This window comes from Castor canadensis, chromosome 11 (assembly GCF_047511655.1).
Source record: "Castor canadensis chromosome 11, mCasCan1.hap1v2, whole genome shotgun sequence".
NCBI lineage: Eukaryota > Metazoa > Chordata > Mammalia > Rodentia > Castoridae > Castor > Castor canadensis.
In genome coordinates this window covers 13,460,074-13,479,358 of record NC_133396.1, presented here as the reverse complement: position 1 = coordinate 13,479,358, position 19,285 = coordinate 13,460,074, and the positions used below count along the sequence as shown (strand labels likewise).

Here is a 19,285-nt window from a genome sequence, read left to right as displayed (position 1 = left end):
GGAATAGAAGGAAAGTACCTCAACATTATAAAAGCCATATATGACAAACCTACAGCCAGCATTATACTTAATGGAGAAAAACTGAAACCATTCCCTCCAAAATCAGGAACCAGACAAGGATGCCCACTATCTCCACTCCTATGCAACATAGTACTGGAATTCCTAGCCAGAGCAATTAGGCAAGAAGAAGGAATAAAAGGAATATAAATAGGTAAAGAAACTGTTAAAATATCCCTCTTTGCAGATGACATGATCCTATACCTTAAAGACCCAAAAAACTCTACTCAGAAGCTTCTAGACATCAATAGCTACAGGAAGGTAGCAGGATATAAAATCAACATAGAAAAATCATTAGCATTTCTATACACTAACAATGAGCAAACTGAAAAAGAATATATGAAAACAATTCCACTTACAATAGCCTCAAAAAAAATCAAATACCTAGGTGTAAACCTAACAAAAGTTGTGAATGACCTCTACAAGGAAAACTATAAACTTCTGAAGAAAGAGATTGAGGAAGACTATAGAAAGTGGAGAGATCTCCCATGCTCATGGATTGGTAGAATCAACATAGTAAAAATGTCTATACTCCCAAAAGTAAGCTACATGTTCAATGCAATTTCCATCAAAATTCCACCCAAAAGTAATCTATACGTTTAATGCAATTTCCATCAAAATTCCAAAGACATTCATTAAAAAGATTGAAAATCTACTGTGAAATTTATATAGAAACACAAGAGGCCACGAATAGCCAAGGCAATACTCAGTCAAAAGAACAATGCTGGAGGTATCACGATACTGACTTCAAACTATATTACAAAGAATTAATGATAAAAACAGCATGGTACTGGCACAAAAACAGACATGAAGACCAGTGGAACAGAACAGAGGACCCAGATATGAAGCCACACAACTATAACCAACTTGTCTTTGATAAAGGAGCTAAAAATATACAATGGGGAAATAGCAGCCTCTTCAACAAAAACTGCTGGGAAAACTGGTTAGCAGTCTGCAAAAAACTGAAACTAGATCCATGTATATCACCCTATACCAATATTAACTCAAAATGGATCAAAGATCTTAATATGAGACCACAAACTCTAAAGTTGATACAGGAAAGAGTAGGAACTACTCTGGAGTTAGTAGGTATAGGTAAGAACTTTCTCAACGAAACCCCAGCAGCACAGCAACTAAGAGATAGCATAGATAAATGGGACCTCATAAAACTAAAAAGCTTCTGTTCATCAAAAGAAATGGTCTCTAAACTGAAGAGAACACCCACAGAGTGGGTCAGTCCACAAAGGACTGATAACCAGAATATATAGGGAACTTAAAAAACTAAATTCTCCCAAAACTAATGAACCAATAAAGAAATGGGCAAGTGAACTAAACAGAACTTTCTCAAAAGAAGAAATTCAAATGGCCAAAAAACACATGAAAAAATGCTCACCATTTCTAGCAATAAAGGAAATGCAAATCTAAACCACACTAAGATTCCACCTCACCCCTGTTAAAAATAGCCATCATTAGCAACACCACCAACAACAGGTGTTGACGAGGATGCGGGGGAAAAAGGAACCCTCTTACACTGTTGGTGGGAATGTAGACTAGTACAACCACTCTGGAAAAAAATTTGGAGGCTACTTAAAAAGCTAAACATTGATCTATCATTTGATCCAGCAATACCATTCTTGGGGATATACCCAAAAGACTGTGACACAGGTTACTCCAGAGGCACCTGCACACCCATGTTTATTGCAGCACTATTCACAATAGCCAAGTTACGGAAACAGCCAAGATGCCCCAGCACTGACGAATGGATTAAGAAAATGTGGTATCTATACACAATGGAATTTTATGCAGCCATGAAGAAGAACGAAATGTTATCATTTGCTGGTAAATGGATGGAATTGGAGAACATCATTCTGAGTGAGGTTAGCCTGGCCCAAATGACCAAAAATCGTATGTTCTCCCTCATGTGCGGACATTAGATCATGGCAAACACAACAAGGGGATTGGACTTTGAGCACATGATAAAAGCAAGAGCATATAAGGTTGGGGTGAGGATAGGTAAGACACCTAAAAAATTAGCTAGCATTTGTTGCCCTTAACGCAGAGAAACTAAAGCAGATACCTTAAAAGCAACTGAGGCCAATAGGAAAAGGATACCAGGAACTAGAGAAAAGGTGAGATCAAAAAGAATTAACCTAGAAGGTAACACACACGCACAGGAAATTAATGTGAGTCAACTCCCTGTTTGGCTATCCTTATCTCAACCAGCAAAAACACTTGTTTCTTCCTATTATTGCTTATACTCTCTCTTCAACAAAATTAGAGATAAGGGCAAAATAGTTTCTGCTGGGTATTGAGGGGGTGGGGAGCAGAGGGAGGGGGTGGAGTGCGTTGTAAAGGAGGGGGTGGGGGCATGCGGGAGAAATGACCCAAGCCTTGTATGCACATATGAATAATAAAATAATGAAAAAAAAAACTTCAATGAGTTATGATTCCAGTCTCTACAAGTATTGGTGTCAGTGGTAATATGCAAAATTGATTTACAATAACAGATTTACTTGATATTTGGTGGCCAGCTGTGTATTCTAATTTTTTCCTTTCTCTATATTTTGATTTGCTTAGGGATTATTTTTTCTTTAGGATTTTCTAAATCTATTCTCTTTTAAGCTGGCACTCAAAATACCTTATAAAACTGACAACTCCTTGAGCTCTCTAGGATATTCTTTTTTTGTTCATTTGTTTGTTTTTTGTTTGTGTTAAGGATTATGCATGCTAGGCAAGCATTCTATCTCTAGACCTTGTTTTGAGACAGGTCTTACTATGTAGCCCAGGCTGGGCTTGAACTGTTTTTTTTTTTTTTTTTGGTGGAACTGGGGTTTGAACTCAGGGCTTTGCTTGCAAAGCAGGCGCTCTACTGCTTGAGACACACTTCTAGTCCATTTTGCTGTGGTTATTTTGGAGATGGGGGTCTCACAAACTATTTGTCTCAGCTGCCCTTAAACCACGATCCTCTCAATCTCTGACCTTGTACTCTTGAATCTCCTGACTCAACCTCAGTGCTGGCATTATAGGTATGCACCACTATGCCCAGCTCTCTAGGGTACTCTGTTGCCTAACACAAAATATCTCATTTGGGAGAACAGGAAAGAGAATTCTGTTTCTACAGTTAAAAAGAATGTTTATCCTTTTTATAAAAAAATCTTTCTCTTTAATTAATGTACTTTACAAGCAAAACTTAATACAAAACAGATATCTGAGGAACATTCTACCTCGTTTCATCATAGCCTTTATGGTATATTTAATATATTCACTACATTAATAATTCTTTATCATAACATATTAATATTTTTATTACCTACCTCTTGCTATAGAAGATAGGTACTTTTAGGGGCTTTAGCTTAAGTTTTGATTTAATTTCCGAAACTGCCATGTGGCCAGAGACTCTGCAATTCAGAAGATACAATTAAGGATCAACTCACGTATTAGTTTCTTTATTTTCATGTATGTACGTATGTATTTATTTAAACAGGTTCTCACCATGCAGCCCAGGCTGGTCTTGAACTCATGATCCTCCTGCCTCAGTCTCCTGAGTGCTGGGATTATAAGTGTGCTCTACCACACCCAGTTTACAGGTTATTCTTCATGTTCTTTTGCAACTTGCCCAACTCAAGGCCTGGCACTATATACAAATTCAAGTTAGAGTTATATGCAGAATTAGAAGGCCATGTGGAAAGGTCCCTTTATTGTCCCTAGATCTCTAAGCAAAGTTTCTTGCCAAAGCTTTCCCTTTCAAATGGTGTCACTCTGACCCTGTATAAAAATAAATGCTAACTGAAATAAGCCAGACACACAAACTCACAGAAGCAGAGAGCAGAACGGTGGGAAGAGGGGGATATGAGGAGATATTGGTCAAGGGGTGCAAAGTTTCAGTTATACGAAGTGTGTAAGTTGTGAAGATTTAATGTATAACATAGTGACAATAGATAACAACACTATAACACTACAGTATACTTGAAATTTGCTACGAGTGTACATCCAAAATTCTCAACCCCCCACGGTAACTATGTGAGGTGACTTGTATGTTAATTAGCTTGATTGCAGTGATTATTCCACAATCTACATACATATCAAATCATCAAGTTGTGTACATTAAATAAAAAATAGTGCCAAATGATACAAAGCATCCTAGAAATACATGGGAAAAGGTATTTAAAGAGTATTTAGGAAAACAGAACATTCATGTCACAGTTGAAAAAGAATAAAATGTTAACAGCATTTCTAAAATATTTGCCTACTTGTTTCTGTCTCCAGATTTCCTTGGGGACACACATCCCTTCCCTGTCAGTTTTTATGAGCCCACTGGTCTTTCTCAAAAGCAGAGAGGGTCTGAGATACAATGCTGTTGCTATGGACTCTTTCACTGCTGTGGGCTCCCTAGTCTTCACTTTCCCCTTCGCATGGTTTGAGACAAACAGGGCCCAAGGACCAGAAACTGGGTGGTGAGGGTTCCTCTTTTGTTTGTTGTTTTTGTCACTCCAGTTACTATTTTTAATGTTAGAGTGCATTGATTAGGTGGCTCACTGACAAGAAAACTGGAGTTAACTTAGGAATAATGAACAATAAATGCTGTTAAACCATGAAGAAAGAAAGTTTCAGAATGTTCCGTTAGAATTCATTTTTCCCAGGTCTTCACCTAAGAGCCTGGAAAGCACTTGTTTCTAAGCAACTCAATTACATGGTGTTCAGAATCTAGAAACCTACCACAGAGCTGGGAACTTCGGAGGTGCTCAACAATTTAGGCACGTGAAAGGTGCTGTGAAATTGTCTTCATGTCTCAAAATAATCATTACTTAAAAAAATTACCTTCAATCTGTCATAGAGATGATAGACTTTTTTAAAAAGGACTCAGCATACAATTGTAAAAAATCCTGATATTTACCTACTTTTAAACTGTGCTAGTAACCATTTTGGGGCTTCAGATCAAGAATCCAATAAAGGGTTTTTGTTCCATCATACAACTGTGACCTCATTCACTGCTCAGGCTCAGGCCAGGGAGAGAATGAGCCTCCTGCTCCTTCCAGTGTGAGAGCACATGTGATTTCAAGGTGGTTCATTCAGCATCCGCAGGGTGTGTGAGGGTGTGAATTATAAAATCAGAACATTTTGACAATGGCAAAATTTTAGGGAAGGGGAATTTTTTGTTTTAAATTCTGTACTAATATATTTTCATTAGTGAGTTGAAAGCTGTTCAGATAAAACATTTTACCATGTGCTTTGACTGAATACTGATAGAAACTATTTCATTAATTTTTAAGCCTAGAAAGAGGGCAAAACAATCAATTCATAGGCTTGTAGTCTTTAATATTAGTAGGCGAAGTAATTTAAAAAGAGCAATTAAAGATCAAATTGCTGGGTGTGATGGCTCACACCTGTAATCCCAGCACTTAGGAGGCTGAGGCAAGAGGCCACCTTGGGCTACATAGTGAGACCCTGCATTAAAAAAAAAAAGAAAAATTTGATGTTTTAAGCAGAAACCATAATATTCATGATTTGACATGTCCTATGGCATTTTAAATCCTCTAGCACAGGAGTTAGGAGTGTCTTTCATCTATATAGCTAAACACAGCCTCTGGCACCTAAAGATTAGGTAGTTACATAGTGGGGCTTCCAAGAGTGCTCCCAGCTTCACTTAGTGGCAGCATTTCTGGAAGTCTCTGATTTCTGCCCTGGGAGTGCATTCATTACGATTTAACTTTACCAGCTCTTCTGATACTTTGATACACTGCCTCCTATTCTGGTCAGGAACATAAAGAAGAAAAAAGGGAAGGCTTATTTACAAATTAATTCAACAAATATTTACTAAGGACTTCCTGTGTTAAAATGGGGGATAATAACAGTTCGTATGGGATGGGGTTGGTGAGAAGTACAAATTTTATTTTTTAAAAAAGAGATAGGGTCTCACTGTATTTTCTGGACTGGCTTCAGACTCCTGGGCTCAAGCCTTAAATCTTGCCTCATCCTCCCAAATACCTAGGCCTCCATTCCAAGTGAGAAGTAAAAGCTTTAAATTATTATTTATCTGTAATTTTGGTAAAATACATATTACATAAGATTACCATCTCAATCAGTTCTTTTTTTTTGGTTGTTCCAGGGATCAAACCCAGGTCCTCTCCTATGGTAGGCAAGTACTCTACTCTACCACTGAGCTACATCGCCAGCCCTTATCTTAACTATTTTTAAGGTATAGGTTAGTATTGTTAAGTTTATTCACTTTGTTGCATAACCAACCCACTGAATGCTTTCATCTTGCAAAACTGAAGCACTATGAGCATGAAATAAGTCTTCCCATTTCTCCTTCCCTCCACCTCCTGGCAACTACCCTACTTTCTGTTTCTATGAATTTGACTCCTCTAGATATCTCATATAAGATACACTGTATCTCTTATATCATACAGGAATTCATCTTTTGTGATTGACTCCTGTCACTCAGCCTAACATCCTTGAGGTTCATCCATGCTGTAGCCTGGGTCAACATTTCCTTTTTTGTTAAAGGCTGAATAATAGTCTATTATATATACATACTGCATTTTATTTATCTATTCATATGTCGATGGATACTTGGGTTGCTTCTGCCTTTTGATTGTGCTGCTGGGAACACATAGATGTACATCTCCTCATTGATTTTTTTTTCTTCTTTTTTTTTGAGACATGTTCTGACTATGTAGACTGGGCTTGGCCTCAAACTCAAGATTCTCCTCCTGACAGCTCCCATAGGATGGGACCTCCCCAGGGCTGGGATTATAAGTGTGTACTTCCACACATAGCTCTCAGAGATTTACTCTTTTGAAAGTCAATTCAAAGTATCAGAAAATATTCCTAGCATCAGATTTCTAGCAAGTTATATTGAATTGTCTAATCCTTTTTCTGCAAACCACCAAATACATGGTTACATGGGGGGATTCATAGTGACAATTCTGATTAGGCTTATATTGTACATTAGTTACATCACCCCCATTGTCTCTCTCCCTCCACCCCTTCCTATAAAGGACCTTTATGTATTTTGAATACTAGACCCTTATTAGTTTATGATTTACAAGTATTTTCTCCCATTCTGTACATTATTTTTATACTTTTTTTGGTAGTATCCTTTCAAGTACAAAAGTTAGAGCTAGAATTTTAAAGAAGGGGAACTAACAGATCAGCAACTGAATTCACCCATCATTTTATTAATAAGGACACTAAAGCTCAATGAATTGAATTAATGTCCTCAATGGCAGAGTCAAGAACATTTACTTTGTAAACTACACTATGATACTAAATAGTTACAATGTAGTTATAGGTTAAAAATAGCAAATGAAGCTATTAGAAAATAATATAAAATACCTGATAATCAATATGAATCTGTGTGGTATAGAAAAACAGTTGGAGAGAGAATGGTGTCCAATCACCTTATGGATCAGTGGACTGAGGATAGAAACTGAGAAGACAATTAGGGAAGACACTATGGTATTAAGAACTATACATCAAAGTACTAAGCCCTGCTTTTAATACACCATCACATCAGGTTTTACACTCATATTTAATATCACTGGCAGTTCTCATCAACTTAGGTGGAGTCACCATTCCTTTTGCTTAAAAGACAAGATTAAGAATCAAAATTATATAAATTTCTGAAGCTACAGAAAGTATTAATAGGATTATAGTTTATCTTATTTTTTCCTCTGGTGAGTGGGCAACTGAAGAAAATGAGTTATGTGACATATCCATCATAATTCATATTGCTTTTTTTGATGCCTTAATGTGTCAAACACTAAAAGCAAAAAGTTGAAAGGCACTAGAGTCAGAATTGAAATCAAGAACATTCATTTATCACTTTTCTTCCTTCCTTCCTTCCTTTCGTCCTTCCTTCCACAGATGACATGATCTTATACCTAAAAGACCCAAAAAACTCCACCAACAACTCCCTAGACTTCATAAGCACTTTCAGTAAAGTAGCAGGATATAAAATCAATTTACAAAAATCAGTAGCCTTTCTATATATAACAACAATGAACAGTCTGAGAAAGAATATAGGAAAACAGTTCCATTTACAATAGCCTAAAAAAATACATAGTAATAAACTTAACAACGGAAGTTGTTAAGAAGAAATCAAAGAAGACTACAGAAGATGGAAAGACCTCTCATGCTCACGGATTGGCAGAATCAATATTGTGAAAATGGCTATACTACCAAAAGCAATCTAAATGTTCAATGCAATCCCCACCAAATTCCAATGACATTCATCACAGAGATTGAAAAATCAACCCTAAAGTTCATTTGGAAACACAAAAGACTGAGACTAGCCAAGGCAATACTGAGCAAAAAGAGCAACAATACTTGACTTCACATTATGCTACAGAGCCACAGCAATAAAAACAGCATGGTACTAGCACAAAACAGACATGAAGACCAGTGGAATTGAACACCCAGATATGAATCCACACAACTACACCCACCTGATTTTTTGACAAAAATGCCCCAAATCTACTATGTAGAGAAGACAACCTCTTCAACAAATGTTGCTGGGAAGACTGGATGCATACACAAAACTCAAACTAGATCCATGTCTTTCACCCTGTATAAGTATTAAAGTGGATTAAGGACCTTAATTAGTATAAGACCTGGAACTTTGAAGGTAGTGCAGGAAAGAGCAGGAAATACTCTAGAACTAATGAGCATAGGCATTGACTTCCTTGAACTCAAAAGGCTCAGTAACTAAGAGAAAGGATTGACAAATGGGACTACATGAAATTAAAAAGCTTCTGCACAACTAAAGAAATGGTCATAAGATTGAAGAGACAGCCCACAGAATGGGAGAAAATCTTTGTCAGCTATATATCTGACAAGGGATTAAGAACCAGAATATATAAGGAACTCAAAAAACTAAACTCTCCAAAAAAATCAATGACCCAATGAAGAAATGGGAAAATAATCTGAACAAAGCTTTTTTCAAAGGAAGAACTCCAAATGGCTAAAACCAAACCAAAACAACAACAACAACAAAACACATGAAGAAATGCTCAACATCCCTGGCCATAAAGGAAATGCAAATCAAAACCACATTAAGATTTCACCTTACTTCTGTTAGAATGGCTACCATCAAGAACACAAATGATAACGAATGTTGGTGAGGATGTGGGGATAAAAGGAACCCTCATACACTGCTGGTGGGAATGTAAATTAGTGCAACCATTATGGAAAACAGTATGAAGGCTCCTCAAAAACTAAAAATAGAACTGCCATATCATCCAGCAATACCACTTGTAGGGGGCTGGTGGAGTGGCTCAAATGGTAGAGCGCCTGCCTAGCAAGTGTGAAGCCCTGAGTTCAAACCCCAGTACCACCAAAAAAAAAAAAAGCATAAATACCACTTGTAGGCATATATCTGAAGGAATGTAAGTCAGTTTACAATAAAGGCACCTGCACATCTATGTTTATTATAGCATTATTTACAATAACTAACATGTGGAAATAGCCAAGATGTCCCACTACTGATGAATGTATTATGAAAATGTGGTATTTATACACAATGGAATTTTATTTAGTCACAAAAAAGAATGGAATTTTGTCATTTGCAGGTAAATGGATGGAACTGGAGAACGTCATCTTAAGTGAAATTAGTCAGGCTTAGAAATTAAACAGGCTTAGAGAAAGCCTGTTTTCTCTCATATGTGTAATATAGACCTAATACAATACAGCAATATTATGAAAAACAGGTCATGCTAAGGAGAGGTCACATATGAGGGGGGCGGGTAAAAGAAGGAACTTAAGAAGGTGAATACAATTGATGCACTCTTTATACAAGAATGAATATAAAATTTTCAAACCTGTTAAAATCATCATAAGAAGGGGACTAAGGTAGAAAGGAGAAAAATAGAGGGGATGAACCAATTTGGGTTACAATACATACACAGAAATGTCACAAGGAAATGCCCTATATAGCTATCTTAAACAAACAAAAACGTCATTTTTTTTTATACAAAAACAGAGAACAGAAAGGCAAAACAGGTCCTGTCTGGGGGATGGGAACCAGAGGGAAGGAAGAAGGAGGATGTAAGGAAAGGTTGTAGGAGGGTGAATATGATGAAAATATTATATATGCATATATGAAAATGGAAAAATGACACCTGTTGAAACTATTCCAGGAATGGGGGAGGGGGGATAAAGGAGAATGCTAGGGGGGTGAATTCAACTATGATATATTGTAAAAAACTTTTACAAATCTCACAATGACCCCAGTCCAACAACAATTAAAAAATATATAAAAAACAAAGAAAACAAAAAAGATTTTGGCTTGAGCAACTGAATATATGTCCATTTATTGAAAAAGGAGGTGCGCACTTATAATTCCAACACTTGGTGGGGGAGGCTGAGGCATGAGGATCTTGAATTAGAGGCCAGTCTGGGTATGTAGCAAAACCATGTCTCAAATCAACAAGAAAGGAACCAAAAGTTTCAGGGAGGGAGGGGTGATAATCCAGACATGTAAGGCACTACTTTACTTATTCTCAAGAAGCTTGAGGCATAGACAAAAGAAATCAGTGTAAGGTGGAACAGTCTGGGTCTCTACTGAGTACTGCTACGAAGTCCTGTCAGAGTTAAGAGAAGGAAGGCTGGCATTCTGACCAGGGAATAGATACCAGTAGGAATCAAGGAAAACATGGTGAGCATGGGGCAGTGAAATAGGCTCTATCTGCTGGATAGATGGAGATGGAGGGGAGGAGGAGCATTCTAGATAAAGGAAATTGTATTAATAGAGGGATAAAAGTAGGAAGGAACAAGATATTTTAAAGGAGTAATGAGTAGTTCAGTGGTTTGAGGGGTATATGTGGTCTTTCTTGTTTTTCTGTTTTTTAAACTGTGGTATGGGTCAAACCAGGGCCTTGCACATATGCCAGGCAAGTGTTCCACCACTGAGCTATACCCCAGCTCAGTGTATAGGCTTTTTTTTGGCAGGGGCTGGGGTGGGGTTTGAACTCAGGGCCTCACACTTGCTAGGCTTGCTGGCAGGTCCTCCACCGCTTGAGCCATGTTGGCAGCCCTCAGTGTACAGTCTTAAATTCAAGGCTAGAGCTGCACAGACATGATCTGGCAACACCACTGAAGCATTATGGAGGGAATGCTACTCGCTAATGTGTTTGGATAAGTTTTTTTTTTTTCTCCCCCGGAATAGCTGGTTTCTAGTAGTAGAAACCAGTCTGCGGGGGGAAGCATAGCTCAAGTAGTAGAGCACTTGTCTAGCAAGCTTGAGTCCCTAGGTTCAATCAATACTGAAAAAAGAAAGGAAGGAAGGAAGGAAAGAAGGGGAAAGGAAAGAAGGGAAAAGAAAATAAAGGAAAGAAAAAGAAAGAAAGAAAGAAGAAAAAGAAGAAACATGAGGACCAGTGGGTAAGTCATATAACTAAACTCAATAAACAATATGAAAAATCTCAATAAGCAAACATGCAAACTAAGTGCACCATCTCTAAACTCCTCTTGCTTTTCTGTGTGTTTCTTCCTAGCACTCATTTTTATTTTCTAACTTCAGTTACTTTAATATTTTTCCTTCCTTTTGGGATAGAATCATGCTCTGAGGCACAAATTAGCATATTGGTTGCACTTGTGATTTAAGGAAGGAAAGCCCAGGCATAATATTAACATATTATCTCCCTTCTTCATCTTTTGGGTCCTCAATAAGCAAAATGTGGTTCATGAACTAGCATCATTGTTTGTCACTTGGAGCTCACTAGAAATGCAAGTTTCTGGCTCTACTTTAGATGTGAAGTGATTCATATGCACAATGGATGTGAAGAAACACTTCCTCAGGTGATACAAAAATAACACTGACGTAAGATCTGAGGATCTTCTATACAGGATACAAATATACTTCTAGGAAGACAACATAATTATAAAAACCCACTCACCACTCAGATGAGGCATTAGATCCACCATTTCTTCTGTGTGCTTAATCCCCTCACTTGGGTAGAAACTTGTCTAAGTTCTGGATGTCAACTGCCTTTCTTTAAAAAAGGTGAGAAATGAGGTGCAGAAATATTAAGGGACTATTTACGAAGGATAAAAAACACTATCTGTGCTTATACCTACCATCACCTGTGTGGTATACACAGAATTAAAAGAAGAGTTAGAAAAAAAAATCCATGTATTTAATTCTGCTTAGGGGTTACAAAGAAGAACGTATACCAGGGGTTAGGAATTGGCTGGTGGGTTATTACAAAGTTTACACCAAGTTAAGCCAATATAAGGATTTAGTTTTACTTTTTGTCTTCTTCATCCCACTTGAATATTCTTCTTCTTCTTTTTTTTTTTTTTTAAAACATGTTGCCTATGTTGCCCAGACTGGCCTCAAACCTTCAATTCTTCTGTCTCAGCCTCTCAAGTAGGTAAGACTATAGCAATACATACCAGTGTTTAAAATTTATTTTTTATTTATTTAAAAATATATTTGTCTGTAGTTTGCTTCTCTGGTCACTATGCATTCCAAGAATTTTATTCATTTCAACACAACCAAAATGAAGCTTTTCTCATCCATTGTAAAAACAATGTAACAACACTAAAGGTTACAGGGGAAAAAGACGATTCTATCACCATACCACAAAACACATTTTCAGTTTTTCATATCCCATTCTGGTCTTTCATAATAAGACTCTTATACTTTGTAATATTGTTATAATGTGAGAATGTAATATATGTACAATTCTGTATTTTGCCTTTTCAACCTAAAACCATCTCTTCATAAACACATTCCTCAGTTGCCACATAGTCTTCACAGTTAACATTTCAACACATACTCTCCCATTAAACTGACATGCGTGGTTTATATGCAGTAATTACCATATGGTTAGATATTTCTGACCTAATTCAGTTTTCTTTCCCTCCCATCCTCCATCCCTCCCTCCCTCCCTTCCTCCCTCTCCCTCTGGTGGGACTGGGGTTTGAACTCAGGGCTTTGTGTTGGGCAAAGCAGGTGCTCTACTACTTGAGCAAAGACTCCATTTCATTTTGAGTTGGCTATTTTGGAGATGAGAGGGTGTCTCTTCAAATACTTGCCCGGACTAGCCTTGAACTGTGATCCTCTGGATCTCAGCCTTCCAAGTAGCTAGGATCACAGGTGCTAAGCCACAGGTGCCCAGCCTCTTTTATTTATTTAATTTGTTTTGAGACAGGGTCTTGCTGTGTTGCCCAAAATAGTTTAGAACTTGCGATGCACCCTAGGCTGGCCTCAGTTTTGCTATTCTCCTGCCTCAGCCTCCCGAGGGCCAGGGTTACAGGTGTGTGCTACTAATGCTTGGTTTTTTCAATTTTCTTACTCATAGAATGAAAGTCTTTAGGTAGAGATTTTTAATTTTATTTAATAAAATTATTTCCATAGGATACATTTTTAAGAGTGGGGTTAGTGGAGAAAAGGACATAAACAGTTCTATGGCTTTTGATATTTATTACTGTATGAAGATCTCTCTTGGGGAAAATTTCAGAGATACTATGAACATCGATATATAAATACATATTAGTAATTATTTACCCAAGTTCAGCAGCATCCACAAAACTGAACATATGCTATCTGATAGAATTTAAACTTTTATGAATGGGGAATGTTTTCCTCTTTCATGAATCATAAGGCATTAAGATGCTATTCATAACGTTTTTTTCATAATAACTTGCAACTCACCTTTGATGTAACTAATGGCATCCATCGGATCATTCAGATCAACTGTTCTATTACCTATAAGGCAAGGGAAGTATACTTCAGGGTCAGATATGTCATTGTTACTGAGACTCACAAATTTATACTGTATTAAGTTCTGAAATTATGAAGATCATAAGAATTCAGCAATTTTGGACTGGGCTATGGCTCAAGTGGTAGAGAGCCTACCTAGCCAGCATAAGGCCTTGAGTTCAAACCCTAGTACCACCAAAAAAAATTCAGTGATTTTTTTTCCAATTTTCCTTAGAATTTTATGGACTTATCCTCACAGATGATATTGTTATCTTAGAAACAAAGAAAGCTTTCAGTGTATAACAAATCATTATTGTATCTTCTCTTTTCCTTTGCTTTACATACCAGAATCATTGAAATTGAGAAATGACTGGGTAGTTAAGTGCAGGGAGACAGGACAAAGTGAATCTGATTCTACATATTTTTATTTTGTCAGTTAATCCACAAATATTTATGGAGAAACTACTTTGTGCCAGGGACTTTGTTAGGCCTTGGGAGATGCAAAAGTAAGCAAGGTGATGCATTCTTGTTCTTAAGGAGTGCACAATCTAGTGAGGAAGACAAATAATAAGCATATAAACAAAAAGAATAATTTGAGATACTGGTAAGGTGCTATCAAAAATAAAACAGGGAAACATAACAAAGAATATAGGATGGGATTGTTTTAGACAGGGAGGCCAGGTTGAAGCCTGCCTGAATAGATGAGGAGTTAGCCATGTGAAGAATCGGGGAAAGAATATTCAAAGAATATTCTTGTGTAGTTTGAAGAAGAGTATGTGCAGTAGTCTTAAAATGGAAATGAATTTGACACGATTGAGAGACAGAAGACCAATGTGACAGGGTCTTGTAAGCCATGATGATAAAGTTTGGATTTTATTCTGGTTTCAAAGTTTGGATTTTATTCTGGTGTCATTGGAGGACTTGAAGAAAAAACAGAGTAATTGCATTTCAGCTTTCAAAACATCCCTCTTGCTGGTGTGTGCAGAACGAGGAAGCAGGAGGAATGGAGACTAGACAGACTATTTCACTGACCCAAGAAAAAGGTGATGGTGGCTTAGGCTATGGTTGCACCAGTGGTGATAAATAGGTGGCTTTTGGACATATTTTTTAGGTAGAGCCTAGATTTGAATGTGGGATATGAGTAAAAGGAGAAATCAAGAATGAAACCAAATCTCCCCTACCCCCACCCTCCAATCATCAGAGAGAATATGTCTACTGAGATGGGGATGAATATGACTACTGAGATAGGGGAATTAGTAATTCCATTGAACTGGTGATGGTTTCTAGAAATGCAAGTAGAAGGTTGGCAGAGTCACTCAAGTGGTAGAACTCTTGCCTAGCAAGTGCAAGGCCTTGAGTTCAAATCCCAGTACTGCCAAAAAAAGAAATGAAAGTGGAAATATCAAACAGCTTGTTCAATATACTCCTTCTGACAGGGTGACTGAGCTAGAGGAAACATTTACTCCATCATCTTGGAGATGGTATCTTACCCAAGGGCACTGGATTCGATCTCCTAGGAAGAGAGTATAGATAAGAGAGGCAGTCACGGTCTAGCCCTGGGCATTGCAGTATTTGTAGAGATATTGTAAGGAGGAAGAGTCAGAACAGGAAACAGAGAAGAAGTTATCAGTGAGGGAAGAAGAAAACCAGGTGAAAATGGGACTTCAAAAATTGGAAGGAAAAAAATGTGTCAATAAGGAGGGGGTGGTTACTTGTGTCAAATGCTACCAAGATATCAAGTGAAATAACAGACTTGACTATGAATGTTGGCAAGAAGCAGGTCACTGATAATCTTGTTGGGAGTTGGGCCAGTGCAGTGTGGGGATGAAAGCCTGATTAGAGAGTGGTGAGGAGTAGGATGTGAGGTAAGGAAGTGGAGCCAGTGATGACAACTTTTTGAGACAACTTTTTGTGTGTGTCTGTGTATTTATACACAGACATACACACACATACACACACACATGCATACAATAGAGAGAGAGAAATTGATGCAGGCAAGAAAAAGGGAATATTGCAGGAGTTAAGACTTTAAGAAGGCATGCACAAGTGGAATGCTGGCCTACTAAAGGAGCAGTGATTCTTTTCCGGTAACAGCAAGGCAAAAGGCAGGCATGTGGCCATGTATATAGGTTATGCTCCTAGCAATGAAGGTAGGAAAATGAGGACATTTTGTCTAGCTGCATCTATTTTCTCTATGAAGTCTGAAGTGGGGTCATTAGGTGAAACTTGAGGTGAGAAGGTATAGAAATTTGAACAGAGAAGATGTGAGATTGTCTCTGGGAGTAAGAAGTGAATTTACTTGGAAAATGTAGCAGAGACTTCTTTGGCAGTGTTAAGGGCTGACTTTAAATTTTTGGCTGTTATATGAATGAGTTCTATTAGCGTGGTTTTCCATGTTAGGTTGTTGAAGAGTAAGCATGGAATAAGATGACTTAGTTTGCCAAGCACATTCGATAGGAGTTCTGCTAGCTTGTAAGGTTATATGATGTCAAGCATGGATCTAATTTAAGGAAGGGAGGCAATGAAGACATGGTGGTGAGGGGTTGTTAAATAATGGAAGTGTTGTAGGGGAGAGGCATAAGGAGCTCCACGTGGCTGGAGAGAAGCTGAAGGTGGGATTTGTATGCTCTGCAGTGCTGCAGCACACATTTCAGTAGCAGTAGGGCATCATATTCTATTGGGACAATGTCACAGTAATGTAAAAAGTGACAATTTTTACATTAATAATTCATACATAATTTCATAATACATACATACTTCATACATAGTTTTTCCTAATTACAAACTTCAGCAAGAAAAAAAATCCTGAGTTGGTTATAGCAAAAGCCCTGACAGTTAAGCTTTAACAATAGGGCTGGCAGAGCGGCTCAAGTGGTAAGACAGCCTGCCTAGCAAGTGTGAGGCCCTGAGTTCAAACCCCAGTGCCTCAAAAAAAAATAGTAATAATAAATGGTCCCAATGATGTAGGAGGGGGAACCAGATTCACTGGCTCAGAGCTCTGCTTCCATCTACATTATCTGAGAGACAAGCTAGCTTTTCAACTGTGTGTGAAACCCCAGTGCCTCAAAAAAAAATAGTAATAATAAATGGTCCCAATGATGTAGGAGGGGGAACCAGATTCACTGGCTCAGAGCTCTGCTTCCATCTACATTATCTGAGAGACAAGCTAGCTTTTCAACTGTGTGTGTGAGTGTGTGTATTTAATAGCTTCCAGTTACTTTGAGCTATTTGCCTGGGCTATCCAACTTTCCTCATATAGTATCAATTACTGCTTTTGTTAGTGCTCTGATTTCACAGTGGCATGGAGTTTTGTGTGCTTCCAGAATTTTCCCCACAAGCACAGTTATTTTAGTGAGCAATTTTTATAGACCTGGAGTTTTTTAGGAAGTACTACATTGTGTTATGGCAGAAATGTCTGCTTAGCAAGTGACCTGGAAGGATACAGGTTAGAGAGTGGGTATATAAAAGATTGTTTTTGGCAGTACTGGAGTTTGAACCCAGAGCTTTGTGCTTGCAAGGCAGATACTCTCCCAGTAATATATAAAAGATTTTGGAGGTGATGAATTAATAGGTGAGGACAAGGTCTAGGTCATTATCATGGCAACGGTAGTTAAGGGGAAGGAATGAAAAGATGATTGAAGTTAGAGGTCAGGATGTTGTATGGATGACCAATATCATCAGTTCTTAATTGGGGTTCACGTACCCTCTACTGAAAGAAATCAGAGATTCCTTGAACTTGAATAGGAAAAAAAATCTTTATTTTCACTAACCATTAACTTAAATTTAGCATTTTCTTCAATTATTAATTTAGGCAACAAATCACAGTAATTGTAGCAAACTAACTTTGTTATCAATATAAATCAGTGAGGTTTTTCATATCACAGTGTTTCTGTTTCTTTTTGAGATGAGATCTCACTATTTTGCCCAGGTTGGCCTTGAACTTGTAGTCCCCATGCCTCAGCTTCCCACGTAATGGGATTACAGCTGTGCACCACCATGCTGGCTCTCATATCACAGTGTTATGTCGGAATGTTGCTTATGCTCATCACTATCATAATTTGACCTGCCACTAGAACTTCTTAAATGCTTTAATAAGTACTAAGAATTTATATTTTGAATGTTTTGATAAGTTGCATTTTCATACAATTAGTTTCTTTGTAATCCTATGTATTTTATTTAAAACATTATACTTACAATTGGTTCATTCATCAGCCTTTCAAAGGGTTCTATGGCACAGTGAAGTCAAAAACCTCTGACCTATATGAAAGACACTGAAGTTACCAAGAAAAACAACAGAAGTAGTGAAGAAGGAAGACAGTGAATCCAGTGTTATTTCTTATGAAATGTCCTAATTGTATCTTTCCTTATTTATTTATAAAAATTATAATTAACAAATATTTATTGTGTTAGGTTACAGATGTATATTAGATATAATCAATGTTACTAATTTTTGCTAGTTTGGGGAGTGAAAACAGTTCTGTATTGTGTTTCACTTTGTATTTTCATGATAATTGGTGAGATTAAACATCCCTTCATGTGTTCTATTGTACATACGTACAAACTATATTTCTCTTTACATGAGTCATGTGCTTGCTTGCATACTTGGCCGATTTTCTACGCCCATTATGTTTCTTATCAATGTACAAAGACTCTTTCCACATTAGGAAAATTAACTCCTTGTCTTGCAACCATTCTCTTCTAGTTTATCATTTGACTTTTGACTTTCTTAATTTTTATCTTAAACATTTCTATTAGCTTGCCTAGCAAGCATGAGGCCCTGACTTCAAACTCTAGTACTGCCCCCGCCCCCCCCCCCAATTTCTCTTCAAGTGATTCTTCTTTCAGCTTTTTAAATGTGTGTCACTCCTAGGCATAGCTGAGTTCTACAAGTGGTATCTCTGATATATCTTTCCAAAAGCATTTTTTTTTTTGGTGATAATGAGGTTTGACCTCAGGGCTTCGTGCTTGCTAGGCCCATACTCCACCACTTCAGCCACACCTCCAGCCTTTTTTTTTGCTATGTAGCTCTAATTGGCATTGAACTTGTGATCCTCAGCCTCCTGAGTGCTGGGATTACAAGTGTGTACCACCATTCACTCCTTCAAAAACATTTTTGAAGATGGTGTTTCTTCATGAGTCAGGATTGAGTCTTCTGATTTACACTTATTTGATTATGGTTGTAAAGAGGCTATTTTCCTCAGATTAACAGAGGGGCTCAGTGTTTCTCTGAAGAGCATAGTGCTGTCTACAGTACTTACCATTACTTGGTAGTTGGGCCACTAGTTCTTCAAGCTCCTCATCTTTGATTCTAATTCCTATGCTTTCCAGAAGAGGTTCTACTACTTTTTTTTTTTATTTTGACCTATGGCTCTTAGGAAAGAAGGACATGGAATAAAAACATGAACACTGATGTTTAAGAGTAAAAAATGCTAATCATGGTCATACATAAAAAACCCCAACTGGAGGGTAAAGCACCAGAACATAAACTGTTAATATGTGTGTTCCAAGATTTAGATATGT

At 37.5% G+C, this 19,285-nt stretch overlaps 1 protein-coding gene across 39 annotated transcripts in view; it reads right to left on the bottom strand.

The window, feature by feature from the left end:
• Positions 1–19,285, bottom strand: part of LOC109680818 (EF-hand calcium-binding domain-containing protein 3-like) — a 108,879-nt gene that overhangs the window by 37,915 nt on the left and 51,679 nt on the right. For 18 of the 39 annotated variants that reach the window (XM_074045321.1, XM_074045348.1, XM_074045315.1 and 15 more), the window contains 6 exons: positions 19,024–19,135; positions 17,960–18,022; positions 13,718–13,771; positions 11,955–12,046; positions 7,723–7,822; positions 3,372–3,457 (listed from right to left, as the gene is read on the bottom strand). In XM_074045321.1, coding sequence (XP_073901422.1) covers positions 3,372–3,457; positions 7,723–7,782 — 146 coding nt within the window. In that variant the 5' untranslated portion in view covers positions 7,783–7,822; positions 11,955–12,046; positions 13,718–13,771; positions 17,960–18,022; positions 19,024–19,135. Of the gene's footprint in view, positions 1–3,371; positions 3,458–3,549; positions 3,692–7,722; positions 7,823–9,878; positions 9,905–11,954; positions 12,051–13,717; positions 13,772–17,959; positions 18,023–19,023; positions 19,136–19,285 lie in introns of all 39 variants that reach the window. The other 21 variants (XM_074045323.1, XM_074045328.1, XM_074045332.1 and 18 more) reach the window with 14 other exon arrangements.